The 21,775-nt window shown below is 39.3% G+C and overlaps 2 protein-coding genes across 5 annotated transcripts in view; one reads left to right on the forward strand and one right to left on the reverse strand.

The window, feature by feature from the left end:
- The window catches only part of nid2a (nidogen 2a (osteonidogen)), a 45,855-nt gene extending 43,666 nt beyond the window's left edge, over window positions 1-2,189 (reverse strand). For both annotated transcript variants that reach the window (XM_078243416.1, XM_078243415.1), the window contains exons 1-2: window positions 1,908-2,189; window positions 228-413 (exon numbers count right to left, since the gene is read on the reverse strand). In XM_078243416.1, the coding sequence (XP_078099542.1) occupies window positions 228-413; window positions 1,908-2,114 (393 nt within the window). In that variant the 5' untranslated portion in view covers window positions 2,115-2,189. The remainder of the gene's footprint in view (window positions 1-227; window positions 414-1,907) is intronic.
- A 4,520-nt stretch (window positions 2,190-6,709) lies between these two features.
- On the forward strand, window positions 6,710-21,406 carry ptger2a (prostaglandin E receptor 2a (subtype EP2)). Of its 3 annotated transcripts, XM_078243308.1 has the most exons (4): window positions 6,710-6,868; window positions 7,178-7,374; window positions 8,193-9,121; window positions 20,044-21,406. In XM_078243308.1, exons 3-4 carry the CDS (start codon window positions 8,291-8,293, stop codon window positions 20,320-20,322), a joined length of 1,110 nt encoding a protein of 369 aa, XP_078099434.1. In that variant the 5' UTR covers window positions 6,710-6,868; window positions 7,178-7,374; window positions 8,193-8,290; the 3' UTR covers window positions 20,323-21,406. The 3 variants fall into 3 exon arrangements, with proteins under 3 accessions (XP_078099434.1, XP_078099433.1, XP_078099435.1); XM_078243307.1 differs by having other exon boundaries at window positions 6,710-7,374; XM_078243309.1 differs by having other exon boundaries at window positions 6,710-7,370.
- The last annotated feature ends 369 nt before the right edge of the window (window positions 21,407-21,775 follow it).

Here is a 21,775-nt window from a genome sequence, read left to right on the forward strand (position 1 = left end):
GATGGAGGGAAATAATAACAAAAGAAAAGACAAAACGGAAAGATGGTGTGTACAATGGATTGAACTAATGGATGAAGAACGGAAGAAAGGAAGAATCCAGATCTGTAGTTAAGTACAATGAAAAACGTATTCATCTCAACACCTTTTTTCAAGACAACAAAAGTCTGTAGTCAATTTACAATCATAAAATCGTGATTGATTTCACTTGTTTCAATGGATAAACAGACCTGGGCCACTCTGTTGAGTACGCTGGGCGTTTCGGTCACTCGGTAATAAATCTGTCCACGCCCTCCGCTGGTGTCGATGTCAGCCAGAAACGGAGCCACCACGGGGAAATCTGTGGGGAAGCCGTCGTCAACGTACTGCTTTTCCATCGGCAGGTCCTGGCCTGATATGATACCATTGGTGGCCACCTAGAGACAGAGAGAGAGAGACGCCATATGAGTACTAGCAGTTTAATGATGGCTACCAATGGTGTTCCTGCACACCATTTAGGAGCCCTGAATACTTCAATACCCATCATAAAAACCCAGAATCTTCTAAGAAGTATCTGGAACACCATCATGGACCGATGGAACCTCCTTATGAACCTGTATCCCCTCAGAAACCACTGGAACCTCCGTGGGCACTGCTGGAACCGTCTCATGGACCCCAGGAACCACATAATGAACCCCTAGATCCCCCTCATAAACTGCTGAAACCCCCGTCAAGGACCTCTGGGGCTCCTTCAAGGATCCCTGGGCCCCGATTATGTGTTAGAAACATTTCAACCACATACAACTAATACTGGCTTTCCTCTTGATGCAATTATGGTGTGTAATAGAGCATGACACATTCTGATGTGTAATGCGAAGCAACACATAGCAATTTATATATCAATGGTGGAATGGAGCAAACAACTCATTACAAATAATTCAGTAAAATCGTAGGTACTTGTACTTTGCTTCCATATTGGCATTCTCTAATCATTAGCATCAAAATTTACAACTAAAAGTAAAAGTTATCATTATGCAGAACAGCCCATTTCAGAATCTTATATATGATTGTATTATAACTACGGATGCATTATTGTGTACATTACTGTAATGTTGCAGCTGGTAAAGGTGGGGCTAACTGTAATTACTGCTGGGTAGTACATCACATCATTTATAAGTTGATTACATTTTGTATTAGTAATTTGAATCTGCATAGTTACTATAACTACAATATTAGCATTAAAATTAAAGTACCTCAAAAATTTGAAAATTGTGCGTAAGAGTAGTGAATATAATTAGCCTACTTATACTCAAGAACAGTACTTAAGTAAAGTTACTTTGCAACACTGTCCAAATGTCTAGTGATACACTGGCAGGGGCCATTCTGCATAATGAGCTCTAGTACTTTTGGTACTTTTATAAATTGACTTAAGGAACTTTGAATGCTACAGGATGGAGAGATTTTATAGTGAAGTATTGTTACTTTTACTTGAATAGAAGTAATCAAACAAGTCATTAAGTTATTACAAGCGCAATGCATTTTGATTCACCAGTTGACTTTCGTCTGTCGAGTATCAATTGACTTAATTGATTATGACGTCAGAATGTTAAGATTTATTTTCGTCAAAATGAATCATGCACGAAATGTTGTAAATATTCATACAAACGGCACAGGGAATACATTGTGGCCACTTCACAGAATTCGGCCGAACAGAAAAAAAAAACCTACAGATGTTCCCATTCACACGTTATTAAATCGCTCCATTTGGCACTATAAAAAATATGAGGAACTGATTTAACAGCATGCAAACATCCCCTGCAAAATGCTAACTTTAGAGAATCATTTCAAGCTTTCACAGGCAGGACAATTCTGTAATAAAGACGTCAATAACAAGCATACAAATGAGTGTTAATGAAGTCTTGACTACTTACATAAAGCTGGGAGAAGAGGGAGCCGTAGAAGTATAAGGGTTTGGGCAGGGACAGCACTCTGGAGGTCTCATCGTCGCCCTCTGCCAAAATCAAATCTCCACTCAAAGTGCCATAAGGAAACATATCACCTCTCTTGATTGCTGTAACCACACACACGCTGCAGCTCCAGCACAGCAGACACACAGCCAACATTACACCTCTCTCCATTGTAGAGCTGGGGGCGAGTGAGCAGCTCTGCAGAAGGAGAGAGCTACAGATGGACTCAGAGAGGCCAGCAGAAAGACGGAGAACTCTCCTCCTCTCCACCGAGACTCCGATACTCTGCAGGGAGGGAGGAGCTTAGGCCCGCTCTGATTGGTCGAAGGCAGATTGAGTGACAGCAGGCCGGTGCTGGAGGAAACATCTGGCTCGAATTAGAGAAAAGACAAATAGAGCATTTTTAATCCGGATGTAACTCTATCTGTTTCACAACAATGAAAAAGAGACATTGTGTAATTTTACACACCAACACACCACACACACACTTGACAATTTCATTGAAAGACATTTATCAAGATAGAAGGGTGTAAATGGAAACTCCTAGGCACTATATATTTTCTCAAAGGACATTAAACAGATTATAATCCCTAAAGATTCATAAATTGTTTAAATGTAAAGAGGCTAAAGGAATTATTTACTATTAGCGTGTGTGTTTTAAGGTTACATGGATGCAACCTTAAAACACCGATCTGTGTGTGCCACCTAGTGTCTGCAATAGCATATGGCAACGGCACAGCATATGCTCCAGCAAATTGGATTTGAAACTAAAGCTAAAAAAAGTAATTTTTCAAGCAAAAACATCATCATGCTCTGCAACAGAGGACAGACGCACAGGATATCGTGTGTAGCCTACAGAACAGGCAATATTCAAAATAGAATATGGAAAATCAGGATGACAATCTGCCCGCATAAATGAAAAATATGATCAGGAAGGACATTAACAACTTCCAATGAAGGTCCTAAGCCACACAACCTCCTCTCCAACACAAAAACCTGAGAAGAGGATACATAGATTCAAACATTACATTTCATGTCATTTAGCTGACGCTTTTATCCAAAGCGACTTCCAATTAAGTGCTTTCAACCTTGAAGGTGCAAACTCCAGACAACAACTAGTAAGTGCAAGTACATTAGCTTCAAATAAGCAAAACTACAAAGAACCATATGAAAGTGCAGCTGTAAAAAAAAAAAAATATATATATATATATATATATATATACACACACACACATATATATATATATACATATATATACACATATATATATATATATATATATATATATATATATATATATATATATATATATATATATATATATATCTATATATATATATATATATAGGAGGAGGAGAGGCAGACTTTCCTGGAGGACGAAAACCAGATCAAAGACTTCAGGAATAGGGCACAGACAGCCAGGGGAGAGAGACCAAGAGGTCCAAGCAAGGCCGATGGTCCAGCACAGAAGAAAATTGGTACTGTTTACAGATGACAAGGGATGAAATAGAGCATGAAATAGATCAGCAGTAGAGAAAAAGTCATCATGAGATCACTATTGTTTGCCACAGACAGTGTTAGGAGTGATACAATTAGAAAAAGGGCAGTTATACATTTCAATAAATGTTTCTAAACCAACCCACTATGCTAAATGATATATGCCTTCTAGTGTTGATGAATAAATCCTGTTCAGTAACAGCTGATGGTGATACTTACCCAGAGCAGCCTACAGGTGGAGGCAAATTCCAGGCTGAGATAATAAATCAGAGATTGTACTTTGTTTTTAGTCTGTGAAAACTATAATGTATGTTTTATTTTGTATATGTGAAAATGTTTGTATAGTCAGTCTACCATGTCACCACCAAATGTCAAAACCACAATACCAAAACACACTGATGTAATCAGATCATGTTTACATTTAGCCACCTTTTGTGTGTGTGTGTGTGTGTGTGTGTGTGTGTGTGTGTGTGTGTGTGTGTGTGTGTGTGTGTGTGTGTGTGTGTGTGTGTGTGTGTGTGTGTGACAGACAGAGTGAGACTAATAATACATACAACACATGTCAGCATGATTGATGCCAAGCCCTCAACAAAGGCTGTTTACCAGCAGAGCAGACCAGAGGATTTGTGGATTAAGACCGGTAATTAGTAATGCAATTGCTTTCAATAAAAAGCACAGACAGATGAAAAGTGAGGGTCACAAATTAAGATGCCCACCATAGTATTCTGTTTAAAACTATTATTTGTGACATGTGTTGTCACAATGCTTTAATCTACAACAGGGATCTTCAACAGGGGGTCCGGGACCCTTAGGGGGTCCTCAGCGTCACTGCAGAGGGGCCTCTAAATTATGAAGTTTTTTTCAAAAAATGAAAAAGTCCTAAAATGAATCATACATGTTATTAGCAACTATAACTCCCCACTGATGATAGGCTTACTGGCCTATGGGTAAGGTAGTCTCCAGGCCATCCACAGATACAGTTCATCCTGAGGATTCACTGTGCCACATGTATGTTTAACATTAAAACATGATTTACAAATTCATGCCAACAATTATTAGGCTTTTTTAATAGCTTAGTATTCTATGCAAAACAAGGTATGTATAAAGGCTTTTAGGATGCCCTACACATTATTGTAGGCCCAGTTTAATATGCAACTTCATTTTATACAATATATATGTAGTAGGGGGTCCATGCTCCGTCTCTCTTTCAGTTAAGGGGTCTTTGGCTTAAAAAACATTGAAGACCCCTGGTCTACATTAAAGTCACTGGATAAAATCATGGAAACAACTGCTGCTTTAAACACTTGCTGTCTGCACTGTTTAGAAAGAAAAGGAAAGGAAAGGAAACGAGAGGGCGAAAAAGTAAAGACAATGACAAGAAATAAAAGAATAGTAAAAGGGAAGGAAGCCAGAGTCAAAAAAATAAAAAGGGAAGAAAAAGAGAGAAAAGGAAAAGACAAGAAATTTAAAAAAAAAAAATGAAAGGGAAGCAAGAGAGAAAAGGAAAGAAAAATAAGGAAAAGACAAGAAATGAAAAAAGAAAAAGGAGAGGAAATGAGAAGAAAATAAGGCAAGGGAGAGGAAAGGTATTTTGGCATCAGTAAAGGCAGAGGACAAGGTAAAAGAAGCCTCTGCTGCCTGAGGAAACAAATATAGAGCAAGGGTAAAAGGAGACAGGTAGAAATGAATGGAGAGAGAGAGAAGCAACAACAAGACCAAGATAAGTTACTAGGAACTGGGATTCCTGTGTCTGACGAGTACTGTCAAAACTAAAAATAACCTTCAGAACATGACGAGTCATGTTGTAAAAAGTAGCCCTGTACCGTAAATTACTGTGTGTGTGTTTGTATGGCTTGCTTATGCCATATATTCACTACTTACTACCACCCACCACTACTTCACCCACTGAAGCACTTCAAAATGTCTGAAGGTCAATCTGGAGAGGGACAGAAAGAGAGACTGGTGCGACCAAAATGAGAGACCCTGAGTGCTTTTCAGGCCCATTAACAAGTTCCTAATTGTTATTGCCATTATGTCAGCACTGGCTTTCACTCAAAGTGCTTTCAGCATACATCATGGCCTATTAAAAGGATCCTGTTTGGCATTTATTCTATTTTAAAAATGGGTGAAATGGTGCAATTAGAGTAACATTTCGAAACAAAAACTTGGCAGATGTTGCATTATGATTTATGGCCACATCGTGGTCATGTAAGGACATCCTCTTCCCTGCACAAAATCACCCGTATCCACCTCAAAAGAAAAAGAAATTGGCACAACCCTGAAAAGCAAAACAAAAAATTGTGAAACTGTTATACTGGTTAGAAGACATGGAGACATGCCAGATATGTCACTGGTTCATGTAATACACAAAACAAAAACTCACATTCATCCTGATAGCAAATTAAGGCATGAAATCCATGTGACTGTGGGAGGAAACCCAGGAGGACATGTAATCTCCACAGATAAAGACACACAGGAAACCAAAAATACTCTGAATGTTACATTCATGTGGGAGGAAAAAGTCACACTCATATCCAGCCACACAGACACAGAGGGTTGCATGATATTCCCAAAATATCACATTTCTCTTGCTATTAGTATTCATATTGGCAGGCCATGACCGCTGATTATTTAATCAGTGCTGAAACAATTAGTTGATTCATTGATTAGTCGTTCAACAGAAAACTGTTCATTTGGATGGCTGATTCATAAGTTATTAATTAAGCAAAAATTGCCAAACATTTCCAGTTCTCCTGTGGGCAGATATGTTGCTTTTGTGCGGTTTCATATAACGCTCAATATAATATTTTAGGGTTTTGGACTGTTGGTTGGACAAAACAAACAATTTGACACCATTTTATAAATCTCAATGGCACTATTTTTTAATGTAGATCAAACTATATTTAAAATAATCGTTTTGTGACTGTGCACAAAATGTATGTGTATCCCTTTTTAAATGGACCAGTAGTTTCACTCTTTCGCTCGAAGCCAAATATCTTTTATAACATAGGCTATACTTAAATTGGGAATTATTAAAACATGTATTCAATGGCATATATTATTAATATATAAATGCCTATATATGACTACAGGCTGCATTTGTAACAGGTCTAGAGTCTAGACATTGGCTACTCTTTATAGCTGAAAGCTGAGGTGAGTGGTATTATCGAGTAGGTTTTGAATGCGAGCTCCAGCCTGTAAGCGAGGGATGGGTGTAGCCGTTTGGTGTGACGTCACGGCATCGTTCCCTGTACCCCGAGCCCATCAATCCCTACCTCACAGTGCCGCGCGCCTCGCCCTCACCACACCTCAACTTAACCAGAGCGGCTTTATAAGTGAAACAAACGATACATACGGATATATTTCTCTTCTGGACTGTAAAACACGGACATAAAGTCTACACTACGGGGAGCAAGTTATGAAATAGGTGAGAACTTCATTTTTTGGATGCGCGTTTCACCACTGTTGAAACCACGCGGATGTGACAGACTGCCTCGCGCTGTTTTCTCATTCGGAGCGACCTTAAAGCAAAACTCCATTTAGAACATTTGCCATTGTAAAATGTCCTTTCTGACTCAAAATCCAACTTTGACAGCTAGTTACGTTGCGATTTGTCTCACTTCGTCAGCGCGCTCTGTGTGCTGTACACAGCAGAGAACAAAGTCTTTCATAGTCAATTCAGAAAATGTAATATAACTTAATTTTCTTACACGTCTGATTTCATCGTATTATCCAGCTAACACCGCAACTGACGCAAAAATCTGCGTTCATCTTCTACAAAACACAAAGAGCCGTCCACGGACCCAACACCTGGACACATCTGTCAGAGCTCTCTTCTGCGTTTTGAGGAAGACACCGATTCAGTGACATTTGGAGCCCTAAACTTCAGGCATTACCTGAACGGAGACGCCGTGCACTGAACGGAGCAAGTAGGTGAGTCATTTATCTGCTCGTTACATTAAGTCAGAATGTTTTGTATGTCAGCTGATATATGTTAACTGGTGTGACAAAAGAGGAACAGCGATTGAGTTTCACAAATCCAAAACTCATACTGTAACAGAGTTCAAGCCCTGGAATGTTCCATATATGCTGAATGTTGCTTTTTTTTTTTTTTTAATGAGGACGAAGATGTTCTCCCTTTTCTGTGTATGTTTGGGATCAGTTAAGTCAGACAAAGACTTGCAAACATGGAATTAGAGTGGTGTGTTTAGTCGACGTTGTTGACATTGAATCAAAACAGAGTCTGAAAGGAAGGGACACTAGAAAACATCTTTGACAAAAAGATGCAGGATCTCCTCGGACCACTGAGTGGCAAGTAAACAAATGTTGCCAGTAAGTGTTATTTTGAAAAATGCTGGAACACAGGACTCATATGCAGCCTTCTCTAAAGTTCAGTCACAATACAATTTTATTGGCAGCCAAGATCTTGGGTTTGATGAACAGACAGACGAGCTGTAGCAGATCCATTGGCTGTGGCTGATTTTTGGTTAACTTTGGTTTTTAAATTGGCTTTAAATTTGGTTCTATGAAGCATTAAGAATGTCTTAGCAAATTTGAAAATGATTATCGCATCATCAATAAACTCAGTAAACAAATGCCACTAGTTATTTTTTTACTAAGTTTCTCTTCTAAAATGTTGTTAATCTGATATGTACAATTAATAGACTATCAAAATAGTTGTCGATTCATATTCTGTGCGTCGACCAATTGAGGAAATATGTTATATTCTTTCTTCCTTTCTGTTTAACCAGGATGGCTGCAGACAGCTTTTTAAGGACAGGTTTATGACTCTTTTCTTTTGGAAGCAGAGACATTTTTTCGAATGAAATCCAGCCAGTCTTGAGCAACGATGGAACCAGAGCATAACGCATGTCACAGCGATGCCCACATCAAACCCACCGAGAGCCCGAGCCCGCTGATCAGTGCCATCATGTTTGCCGCAGGCATCTTTGGCAACGTGGCTGCCCTGGTGATACTGGAAATCCGGCGACGTAGAGACACTAGGACCGGAGAAACAAGGCGACGTTCGCTGTTTCACGTCCTCATCAAATCACTGGTGGTCACGGACCTGGCAGGGACCTGCCTGACCAGTCCGCTGGTGCAGCTGTCATATTCACGCAACACTACCTTGGTAGGGTTGTCGCCCAACTCTCACAGCGTGTGTTCATACTTTGGTGTCAGCATAACCTTCTTCAGCCTGGCCACCATGTCGCTTCTCTTCTCTATGGCACTAGAGAGGTGCTTTGCCATTGGGTACCCCTACCTGTACAGCCGGCATGTCACCATGAAATGTGCCTATATCACAATCCCGGTGGTGTTTGTGTTATGTATGTTATTCTGTCTCCTCCCTTTTGCGGGATTTGGAGAATATGTACAATACTGCCCTGGCACGTGGTGCTTCATTGAAATGAACCCTCAGAAATTGGAGGACCAGGTCTACGCCAACCTGTACGCCACTCTGATGCTAGTGCTGGTGCTGGCCATAGTGGTGTGCAACGGGTTTGTGGTGTACCAGCTGTTCAGGATGTACCAACGGCGGAGGAGGAACGGTGCCTCAATGATGGCAACCAAGAGATCCAACAGCGAGCGCAGGGCGATGTCCATGGCTGAGGAGGTGGAGCATCTCATCCTGCTGGTCTTCATGACCATCATCTTCTTCATCTGCACAATGCCTCTAGTGGTAAGATGGCCGCAGATAACTCTCACGCATGCTTTTACCCATTCTGTAAAAATACACACTTATGTTTTTAGGCAAGTTAATATGACCAGGTTGACCACTGACGTCTTCATTCATTTCATTACCTTTGTTAGGGCAAAACCACTCGATAAGGATTAACTGAATGCAACAGCAGTTAACTGACTTAGTAGGGGTTAATGAGCTCAATGGGCCAGTTAGTCAATAATAAGAGTCAAAGCAGAAATTGATTATTTCATGATGATGTGTCCTGTGGGACTGGGGTTTTACCTAACAGTGATGCACAGTGATTGGGCCGTTTTCTTGCGCTCAATAGGTTGGGTGAATAACTTTTTCTTGGAGAGTGATTAAAGCATAATATTAAAAACACATGCATTTAAATAATAAAGATAAAGAATATGCATGTTTTTACGTGGAATCAGAAACCTACGGACCTAAATTGTCAGAAAAGCTTCCTTTTAGGATATATCCATTTACAGAGAGTTACAACTAGCCACTGCAAATTAACTAGATTGTAATAGAACATATTTTGTATTCATGTAACTGTGCGCACACTTGTGGCATTTTGTCGACATGCAGCTATTCATAAATAATACAATAGACTGGGCTGTTCTGATGCCAAGTTGTAGACAGGAAACACCTTTCTAATACATGTTTCTGACTCAGCTGCTGATTTTGATGTAGTCATAGTTATAAACACTAGATGTTTAAATATAGACATCATGTCATTGTAGCATAAAATAACTCAGACCTGAGTTTTTCAAATGTTTTTATACAGTACGGATCAAAATATTCAGATTATTTGAATTATTTCAGTTCACTGAGTTTAAAGGATATTTAAATCACCATTTTATAATTACTACTTACACAAATAGAGAAGGTGCCAGAGAAACTAGACAGGAAAAGCTGACAAATGTTCTGTATTTTTTTCAAGAAAACAGTATACACTTATTCAGGTGAAGAGTCAGATCCCAAGAATCACTTTAGTAAATTAAGTTAGGGGAGTTGTCTTAGCATCATCAGCAAGGAAGATAATACAAACAGCAGACTTCACATACAGTACGCAGAATTATAAATGTCCTTTGAAGAATCCAGGATTTGATTAGTTATGTCATCAGAAAGCAAGTTGGACAGAGATCGTAATGAGAAGGGTCTGTCTCAGAAACTGTAATTATACGTTTAGTCTCAATGTAGCAACAACAACAAAACTATCATCTGTGACTGATGAGTTATTGGGAGATTGACCAAAAAATCATTTCCTGTGTCCGTTTCTTGCACGTATGATGGATTGCAATAACAACCCCATTGCAGCATAGCCAAGGCAACGTTGTGTCCAGTACATTCATCAATCATAAACAGGAGATGTATAAAGTGATAGGCAGGACCAGCAACCTGAACCAATCAAATAATAATATAGATATATTTATATAAAAACAGGATTCTGATAGGCTAATGACAGTGCTGGCACAAAGCTTTGGCGTTTTAATTTCAGTGAACTTTGACATTTTTCTAGTTGATTTGGTTTTGATAGATTAGCCAGAAATTTGATTTTAGAGACTAAGAAGGCTGAATAGCTGGATGGATGGACCAACGTACAAATTCAACCCACCAATGACTCATCCTCCACTGATTAACCATGTTGTCTCAGTAAGACTCCAGGGCAATGTGTGTGTAACCAGTAACTCAGTTTTGAAAGTGTCACTTTGGATTTCACACATTAAATTAATAAGTTTCCCAGCAGGATATGATGCTGGCCACTTTACAGCAGTAATGAAAGTGCCATCTTGTGCGCTGCTGCATCCCAGCTGTGGCTTGAAATGCACAATGTGTCATCTATGCAATGATGACTGCCAAATTAACACCTCATTTAAAAGCATCCACAACATCACAAACACAGACCAAACTATTTAATGAGCAAATTAGAGCTTTGAAAAGCCTGCCTCAACTCAGTCAATGCAGTCAGTTAAATCACATATGTTAAGTATATTTTTACCTTTAAACATGTGTGCAAGTCTAATTACTTTAGCCCTACTAAAAGGTAGAGTTAAAGCCATTAAACGTTATACTAAGTAGGCACGATCAGTATCGTAGATTATGTCCTCCTCTATGTGATAGTGGAAATGGATTGTATTAAAATAGGTCCACAAATTAGCACCTAAAAGCTACTACCTGCATTATGATGTCACAAAGCCCTCAAAGTCCTTGAAATCTAAGAGGCAGGGTCAGTTTTACCTAATGATGCGATTAACTTATTTCCTCTACCTCCTATTGTGGTGAGGAAAATCAATTTGCCAGACCAAGGTTTCCGCTATATACATTCAGCAGCGGCGCACCGCCACTCCTTCAGCTGTTTATGAAAAGTCATAAAGTAGTAATGACGCGACCGAGAACCGAGACGCCCTAACTCAGAGTGGTTTCCTGTATCCGTGTCACGCGGGCTTCGCCACTGCCACGCCTCTTTAGGAGACTAGCCGCAGGTCCTGAGTGTATTGAACTAACATTATATCCTGGAATGTAATTGGAAAACAAATGATGCTTTTGAGAAACGATTGCATATAATGCAAACTGTTGCTAAAAAGGAACCCCCCCCCCTGCTGAAAAAAATTTGAGCTGAAACACTGCAGACCATTGCTGCCTAAACAGATAAGTGGAAATCATCCAACATATCGAAGGATGTTTACAGTAAACTGGCAGGGATGAGTACAATGTATAGTTAACTTGCTTAAAATGATTGTTTGAAAAGAATTACATTATTTAAAGCTACATTGTGTAAGAATTTCTCCCATCTAGCGGTGAAATTGTATATGACAACCAACTGAATATTAGTACTACTTTTTAGTATTACTTTCTAGCCCCTCCCATTCCGAGCGCGTTTTAACTCCTACGGTGGCCGCATTATTCCAAGAAGTACGACTTCATCCGTGAGTGTTCCTTCCAGTGCAATAATAGTTTCACATTATTTTGGTACCATTTCATTGCTAACATCAGCTATCAGGTTTCCAAACATATGCAAGCTAATGTTAGTAAAGTATCAGTACTATCGTTATTCTGTATATTGTACGAGATTAATAGTGTAAGGCAATGTTTACAGTGTAGGAGAGAAGTGACATAAGTTTGTGTTTTTAATATATTTCTCTGAGCAGTATGAACAATGTCAATGAAACAGAAATTAGCTCTTAGTATTTCCATCGTTTACACGCAGCTGTTCTAGCTGTAGCTAGTCTGTGTTACAACTCCATTACGTGAGTTGTCTGGCAGGGAAATCACCACACACACTACTTTTTCATCATTGACGCGAGGAAAAGTATCCTAGACGTTGTTCTAGCGTTATGCACAACCATGCTATAGTTAGCCAAGCAACTATAAAACTTTGAAGTTACATAAATAGGCAGAATTACCTTTTGAGAAGAAAGCAGGCAACTTCGGCGTCCCTTTTTAAAATCCTTGCTCCTTTTGAGCTTTTTTTTAAGAATAAACTCAAAAAATTACACAATGGAGTTTCCATTTCAAAGTGATGGTTTCTTACACAGTGTACCTGGTGTAGACTACTGTAGGCAGGTAAAGGACACTAGTATCAGCTTAATACAGTGGCTTTCTTCACTGCCTCATCAGGAGGCTGATTCAAATAGCTGACTCGTGTTCGTGAGGTTAAACAAGGACAGACAGAAGTGAGGAAGAAGATAAGAAGATGAGATAAACTGAGGATAATTCGAATTTCAATAAGACTTTAAAATGTCATAAATCAATATCAGATGTTGCTTTTTTCCCACCAGGGAGTGTCAGGATTATTATCCACAACTGCTGCAACAATGTTTGACACGGATGTGAGCATTTGGTGATGTGTTGTCAAGTCAGATTTACAGTCATTATTTCATGACATCCGTTTGCCATGTTGAGTAGAAATTGAGTCATTGGCTTTTGTTTCTTTATTTTTGTTAAATCACTCTTGATTTAAACTTCTGGCAGCATTGAAAACCGTCTTTCCACCCACGGACTACAAGTCAGTACATTGGTCTTTTTATTCATTAGGTTGTGTATAGGCATATACAGTATGTACATGTCTGTCTTACTTTCTCTTTATTAAATATCCAGCGACAGTAACCAGACCTTTTACCACTGCAGGCAGAAGTCATCACAACATTAATGTCACATGAATCTCTCCTCCTCATATTTCCATAGAATGGCCACATTAACTTATTGGCAGACATTTCCATTTGTTGCCCTGCAGGAAGATGTAGAAAACCTTTTACCATATTTCATTCAAAGCGCACACTAAGTGATTATGCCGAGGGAGATGTGGTCTCTTACTTTAAAGGAACATCTGTCCTCATGTAGAATTTCCTTTCCCGATTCCTTTCTTTATGATCTAGATGAAGACAAACATAGATTCTCTGCTGATAGCAGATAGCATGGCCTCTTTAAAGACACTAACAGAAGAGATGTCTGTAAATTGCTGTATTGGCGAAGACAAACGAGGCGAACTAGTGCGCAGAGAAAAATGTGTTCTCACAACTTGCTGCAGACTTGCTGCTAGATTTAAAATAGCAACAGAAACTCACAGAATGAACCAACATCTAACTAGCTACAGCTGATAAAATCTGCCAGTGACAGTAAGTGACGTAAACTCCACACCTACAGTGGTACAATGGAAAGCTTGACAGGCTTAGCAACAGTACCCAGTATATTGCTCTGTATTAAAATTTTAAAGGTATTTTTATATTTGCTTTGTGGTCACACACTTGCCAAAGCTATACATTCAAGCATACAAAGCAATACTACAAGTGCATAATTTATTAAGAGCCTCATATAAACAGTCATGGGTTTCCAGCCAGCAATGTGACACCCTCCATTTGCATTAAAAATGAAAAAGGCCAGACACCCACCCACCACCTAGAACAGTCCGGTAAGTTCAGAAAATGTCATCACTTTACTGTAATTTAAAACCAGGAAAAGACAACACTTGTGTCATATCACGATATTACAATATCCAAAATGTAGGACGATATCTAGTCTCATATCAATATCGATACGTTGCCTAGCCCTACTCGCGTAGCCTACGTAAGTGGCCTGAAGTTTATACTTGTGCGTTGGTGTGTGTATCGAACTCTTTAAGAGAATAGCAGGGCCGGCATGTGTGTATGGGTGGGGAGTGTGTGGTATAGCGAGGGAGAGAGGGACGGTGATTCGCTTCAGAGCGAGAGGCATAGTGAGAGAAACAAAGTGTCTCCCCTGTGCTTTCTGACCACGGTGGGACATCTGCAGCAGGAAAAGTTATTTATAGTTGTTTATTGAAAAGGAGAACCCGGAAATGAGTAGAGGTGCACGTCAGGCTACGGTGTAGGGTCCGGCGTAGTGTCGGCATCTCTACGTACGTAGCCACGGCGTAGATTTAATGCATAAGCATAAATCAGCCTTTAGAGTTAAAGGCATGTGGGCACAGACAAACATGCATCTGAAATATTAACATATTAAGATATATTAGATGAAATTAACATAAGATTTGGAATAGTTTCTCACATTGTGGAAAACATAATGACATACAGCAATAACCAAATATTAAGAGAGATTTTAACCTCTGACTCACGTATTTGCTGAGCACACAGATTAAAATGTTCTCAAAAATTAAACTCAAACAGAGGACAGTGTTTTGTTTTTTGAGCATCAACCCCTTACAGACACTTCACATTAACACTTTTATTACGCTTCCTGTTGGTGCGAGTTGGATTTTATGGCTAAGCCTTTCTAAACAAAAAAATCCTGTCTCCACACGCACACACGATCCTTCGCCTACTCTGTTTTTGTCTCACACACATGGCAAGGCCTCCCACTAATCACAGTAATGATCCGTGTGGTTTTGTTTTAAAGGACATTGGGAATACATATAATGGAGCTGTTCTACACTAATGAAAAAGAAAAACAGCACACCTCAGTTGTTGGATTTGTATTTGTATTTTTAAACTGTAGGCAGATTTTGTTGTTACAGTGAGATAACATTTCCTGAATGAGTTATTCAACAATTACCATTTTCCTGGAGCTTTCTTACCCATCGAACTAACAGCTGCTGATGTGCCCTTAAGCAAGACTCTTCAGTGCCATTTGCAGCTGTGTAGTTGGCTAGAAAGGTAGCATAGCAACAATTCAGTCATTGGGTTGTATGACTGAAGAAATTAAATTGGCAATGTTGGTGCAACCCTTGCCATCTCAGGAAATTGGGTGCTTTTAAGGGAGTCAACTTGAGTCAGTTAATAAGAAAAATAAAGAGCATGAGGAGAGATGGCGATGAGAAATTCAAGAGAAAGGGGTGTGGTTGTGGAAGGCAGACATGAAAATATAGAAAGTGAAAAGAAAATGCAGCAGAAATGAACAGGAGAACAGATTACAACCTGTTGCAAGCTCACTTCCCCCTTCACATTTAACTGGATATTGTTCCTCTCTGATCCCCAGAGAGACCAGGAGCTGGGATTTCTAAACTGTGAACTAGTCATAGCTTCCATGGATTGTTATCATTATTATTAATGCGCTGGTTCCAAGGAGTTTACTGCTTTTTATTTCAGAGAATTGCTGATTTCACTGCCATATTTTAACCAGACACAAAATAATGAAATCATTCTTCTTTTTCTTATTCTGCTCTACAAAAGGCAAAACCCAGTGACCATATTTGGTCAAAACATTTTAAAACCTGTTTGACTTTCTGACATATGTTGTACCATATAAAATAATAATATGCCATAGACATGTATTAAAAAAATAAATAAAAACAGTGGTTAAACTATGCTATTTCTACATACATTAAACCAAGGTCTGACAGAGGTTGTTGTACCAGAGCTTCATTTAGAGGAGATATAGAGATCCCCTTTGGACAAACTGTTCTGTCTATCAGAGGAGATTTTTGGAACAGCATCCCAACAAACATTAGAGAATGTCCAACTTACTGCACATTTAAAAAGCATCTTAAACAACTTCTTAAAAGTTCCCAGTTATGTCATCATTTTGACTAATTTTATTGATGTAATGTAATCTGCCTGAATGTGAGCTAATGTTTTTCTTGCTTGATATTGTATATTGTCATATTCTTTTGTGTTGTATTATCTTGTATGTTGTTGTCTTCCTGCCTCAGGACTACAGGTGAAAATTAGCATTTATGCTATAACCTGGCTCATTTACAGTCTGTACAGAAATGTTAGATTGTTCATTAATGTGCACTGTCCCGAATAAATAAATAAATAAATAAAAATATGCCGTAATTACAAAACTGAGCTAAAAAAAAACGAATCCCAGTTCCTGCACTGCACTCTTGATAAGAGAGCAATATTACGTTAGAGCTAGCGGATAAGATGGACTTAGTGGAGAGCAGCCTCTCTGCTGCAGTGTTAGTACTGGAAGTACTAGTACTAGTACTTGAAATCAAACAGACTGCAGATTAGTTATTATCGAGAGTAAAGTAGTCTACGTTTTCTCATGCAAAAGTCATACAGGTGCAGAAAAAAAGGCAGCATTGCAGATTTGGGGCAGAGATTCTTTTAGGCAAAGCAGTAATATGACTATTTGTTGCGAATCAAATAATAATGTATTAACCATAAATTATGGTTACATCTAGTAGCTTTTTTATAATATTGTTCTAGTGTCAGAGAGTAAAATTACTTTTTAGAGCCCCTGTGAGCTCTATTTCACCTGGCTGTAAATTATTAGCCATCCTAACCTGGAAGGTAACATTTGTTTTACATGTCAAGTTATGTAAAAAGTGCTCAAGATTTCATGAGATTTCATTAGTGCATGAATATACTGTGCACATAGCAGTAACGGACAGTACTAAGACAGCAATAATGGATACAATCCCAATTTAACAACAAAGATTCTTTCATTATACGCATTGCCAAGGGAATTTAAACATATCGGGAATGTTTTTAAATTTAAAAAAGGGTTCAAAGATATGATACTAGATAAGTATAGAAATTGAGTAATATTATTGTGTGCGAAGGTGGATAATCATGTTGATGATGATAACCATCATTACCATTATGGTTGTCATTAATTATGATATTTACCTTAAGGTGGTAATTGCAATGTATATAAGCACTGACCTTAAATGGGTATATGTAGGTGTGTGTATGTATGTACGTAGGTATGATGTAGGCATGTTTTTTTTTTTTTCCTTGAAAATGAGTTTATTTAAAAAATGTGACAAGGGGGGGCCTTATATAAGCTGAAGCTCCTGACCCTACCCTTTGGTTACGACCAATACATTCATTAATTCAAATTATCTGTGTATCATAGAGTGTAAACAAACTCAGCTACATATCAGCATGGGAATTTCAATTTCCTCAGCATTCAACATCTGCCGCCCAGCCTCTCCTAAAAACACAAAATACACACATGTTCTCATTACTCAATGATTCATAGGCTGCCTGTGAAAGTAATTCAAGTACCCTCTTTTAATTATTACTCTGCTCTCTGCAGAGCATGTAAGCAGAGCGCGAGCGAGCGGGGAGTGCGAGCGGCAGGATTTTGGATGGAGCATAGAGTGGATTTTTAAAATGTTGGAGCGTCATCTTATCTCCTGCTCTATTGCCCGTCTTCCTCTCAGTATTAGCGATACTGAGCGGAGCACCCATACGGCTTTGAACGAGGGAGCAGAGGGAAAGAGCAGCTCTGTGAGCGAGGAGCAGAAATTCTCACTGTTCTGCGGACATGCTCTGGTTTTTTGCAAACATCCTGTGTGTTCTGGAATGAGCGATTAATGCCAGGATCAGACTACACAATTGTTTTGTCTTTCACGACAGTCACTATGTCAGACTAGACAGAAATAGTTCCATAAATACTTGCTGTGTCTTGGACACAAGAGTGGCAACACTACAAGTATGACACCGACCAGCCCCCAGACCGATCATCACATGCTGTCGTAAAGATCACGCGCAAGTTCATATGTTGACGCTTTGAAGGAGCGGCAGCCTCTCAAAACTCACAAAATTCTTTTAAGCTGACCGTTCAGCAACATTTCATCACATAAAATGTTTTCAGAAACACGTTGCGGTAAACTATTTTTTAAGACATTGTTTTCCAAACGACCCGCCATACATATATACACACACATACATATATATGTATATACACACACGTAATCTATGTTATATCTATACCATATATATGTGTCTTGCTCAGGGATACCTTGGTTGATGCATTGCAGTGGGAATTGAACCCAGATCTCCCACACCAAAGGCATGTGTCATATCCACTGCGCCATCACCACCCATCATGGTCTGCGTTGATCGGGGAGCCCCACGTGTAGCGTTCATCTAATCAGGTGCAGCCATCGTGGTTGTCAGAGGGTTTTCTTTGCTCAGTGGTCAGTAAAGAGAAAACTGATAACTGCTAGTGGCAAGCCCACTAGCGTGCAATGATGGTAAGCAGGGTGATCCCCGTCTTGAAAAAAAAAGCCTATCTTGTTGCTCAACCGGCGGCAGCAATAGTGTCTCTTCGTCTTTTCGCCATGTGTACATATGTGCGCCAGAGAGCACTCTCTCGGGGGGCGAGCACTCTCTCTTCCTATTGGTCAATGTCAAGGAACACATCGTAGAACATGTCGCACTGGGCGGAAAAAACTAAATATTCTGACATGCTAGACTTTCTGGTCGTGAAAGAACACTGGTTAGAACGCTGATCTTTAACTATGTCACATTACAAGAGGTAAAGACGCAGGTTCGTCGGTCCCGACCCTCATAATCGGGCATGACTCTGAACGTTTGTAGCGACGTGTCGGTCGGGTCAAAATCGGGCTGAATTTAGTCGGATCCTGGCATGAGAGGATAGATCAGGGAGCATGCTTTTTGCTGAACATGCAAACGGGACTTTATTTTTAAACACATTATCTTTACTAGTATTTATTATGCAACAGTTAGTTTGAGCAAACATATTAAGACTAAAACCCAAAGTACACACTGACACTCACTCAAAACCTCTATAACTGGTCTTTCTGGTTTGGCGACACTGGTAACTGGCATGTACGCGTTTCCTTAGTGACATCTTTGCCATACCAGCCAGTCTTTAAGCACTATTTATTTAGCATAATGTACAGGGCCGCAAGGAAATATAATTCAACAAAAAAGCTGAATCATAATTATATAGGATCCCCCTAACTTACTGCTAAGCAGTAATTAACTTGAATGTGGTAAATCACCAGCATTTTGGCAGCACTTAGAACTCAACATACCATCACTGTAGTTACATAATACGTAAATAGGAATCAAAAAACCTTGAAGCATAAAAATATGCTTTGGATGGCATTTACTCATGAGTAAGACGCATAACCATCTGTGTAAACAGCTGAATTAATTTAAAGAGGATCGTATATGTTCAGTCATATTTGGGAGGATAAATAGAGAGGGACCATGGCTGGGAGGCACCGAACCAGAACACGGACTAATAGTGGACCCAGTGTCTATCTTTATCATCCAATGTGTATACTCATTTAGAGTTGATAACAGATTATTATCTTAATGAACTGGCAGGAAGAGAAACAAAGAAAGGTGGTTTCTGATATGCTCCACTTTCTCTTTCATGTATTTGAACAGTTGGATTACATTCTTTGTCAAAACAAAACCATCAGTCGCATAAAAAAACTGCACATTTAAGTTTAGTCTAAACATGCATGATGAGTATCAGTTTGGCATTTAAACGGATAAGTGGTTTCAATTTCTATTGTTCACCTCCCACTTCATCATAAACTGGCCCCGTCTTCATCCGTTACTATAGAGAGGGTTTAGTATGGGATTTAAACCAGGATGTTAATTAGGATGTGGCTGTCTGTGTGCCTGTCACGGATGGTGTTAGCAGTGGAGTTATACAATGACAGCTACTTTAACACACATTTTCCATTCTCTTTATCTTCCCTCTCTCTATCCATCTCCCAGATCCGGGTGTACATCAACTCCATAACGGGCCCCAAGGAGTCCAATCTGGACCTGATTGCCTTGCGCTTCATCTCCATTAACTCCATCATCGACCCCTGGGTCTTCATCTTCCTCTCCCCCAGCGTGCTGCACTTTTGCTGGGCTTCGGTTTGCCGGGCCACCCTGGAAACCTCCAGGGGTTCCATTTTTAAATTATCAATTGCCAAAGGGAATTCTCCGGCTAACCTTGAACTGTCTCACCCACCCATGGTCCATTTTCACTCTGTGGAAACTCTATGACCATAACAGTAGTTTATTTCATATTTATTGTTCACTGAATTGGATAGCGTGCTCTCTTAGTGATCACATGAAGCGGAGAGCTTTCGTGGGCCACGACATCCCTCTCATGTGGGGAGGGTTTATCGATTTATATGAATGTATTTCCATTAGATCATGGCCCTTTATGTCTAACTGACAAACATTTTAACCAGTTCTATCAGCTGGTGGGCACCTCTTGCCATTTACTGGGTGTTTCCATTCACTCCTAGCATTTCAGCTAAGTGTATGCATGTGGAATGCATACCGACTTCTCTACAGCATCAGGGCTCGACATTAACACTTTGCAAGGGCAAGTAAAGTCTATGTTTGGGCAAGTGGAATGCCTCATGCAGCTGTCCGATCGGGCAAGTGAAAAATAAATGTAATCTTGTGAGTGAGAGCCGCAGCTTTTCGAGCTAACCCAGTAGAGCAAAAAGGCCAAAAATTCAAACCTTTTATTGAACAACTGTCGCTAATTTATACAGTTGTATCACAAATACAGTTGTTTTTTTGGTTTAAAAGGGAAGATGGGTGTAAGAATATTTCCTTTTACATTTTGTAAGTTTATATCAGGAGTCGCTGGTTGAAAAATTGACAAGGTAGAGCAACGTCACAAGTTGATACTTGTCATTTAAATTTAGTTTTGTTAGTCATAACGTTTTAAAAAAAATACAGCCCCTCATTTGCCACATAATATTAGTGTATGTCTAGTATTGTACTTGTCAGTGTTCTTATATCATTCCGATATACATTTCCCATGTTGATCATTTCAAGGATTCTCGTGATAAAAGCAAAGGTCAAAAACACTGCACACAATAGGTGAAAAAGCCAGAGGCCCAGAAGCCCCCGTTTCTCCAGTAATTGAAAGAATCCATTAGAATTGCCCAAGCTATTTAATTACTACAGGTTAATTGTATGTTTTGTACGTTAATAAATTATAATAATTGTCCAATTCCCTGTTGATTTTATTTATTTTTAATTGGCCTAAATTTTCCATTTTAGACAAGAAAGGTTAGCTATCGGGCAAGTAAGACATCTCGAGCAGGTGGCTTAAAAAAAAACAAAACACTTGTGAAAGCTCAACATTTTGCCTCCTTTGCTGCTTATGTTTTATGCCAATTAAATTAATGAAATGAAAAGGGCTGCTGATGGGAGCTAGAGAAAGAAAGACTTAATTATGTGATGACCTGGAATAGTGCTTTTGTCTACATTGTATTAAGACAAAGAAGTTTGGTTGAGAAGCTTGTGCATGGAGATGTGACAGAATGCAACATACTAAAGATATTCATCTATCGACAAAGGAGGTAACCAATGACTTAAGGCCTTGCCGTCCATGCCTTCTCTGATTCAAATGCTGCTTTCCAAACAGTTGTTACTGGGCCACCAACATTAACATGTGATTGTATAAAGCAGTCAAAAAAATCCTGCCTAGAGT

The sequence above is a fragment of the Sander vitreus genome, chromosome 24 (assembly GCF_031162955.1).
Source record: "Sander vitreus isolate 19-12246 chromosome 24, sanVit1, whole genome shotgun sequence".
In the NCBI taxonomy this organism is placed as follows: domain Eukaryota; kingdom Metazoa; phylum Chordata; class Actinopteri; order Perciformes; family Percidae; genus Sander; species Sander vitreus.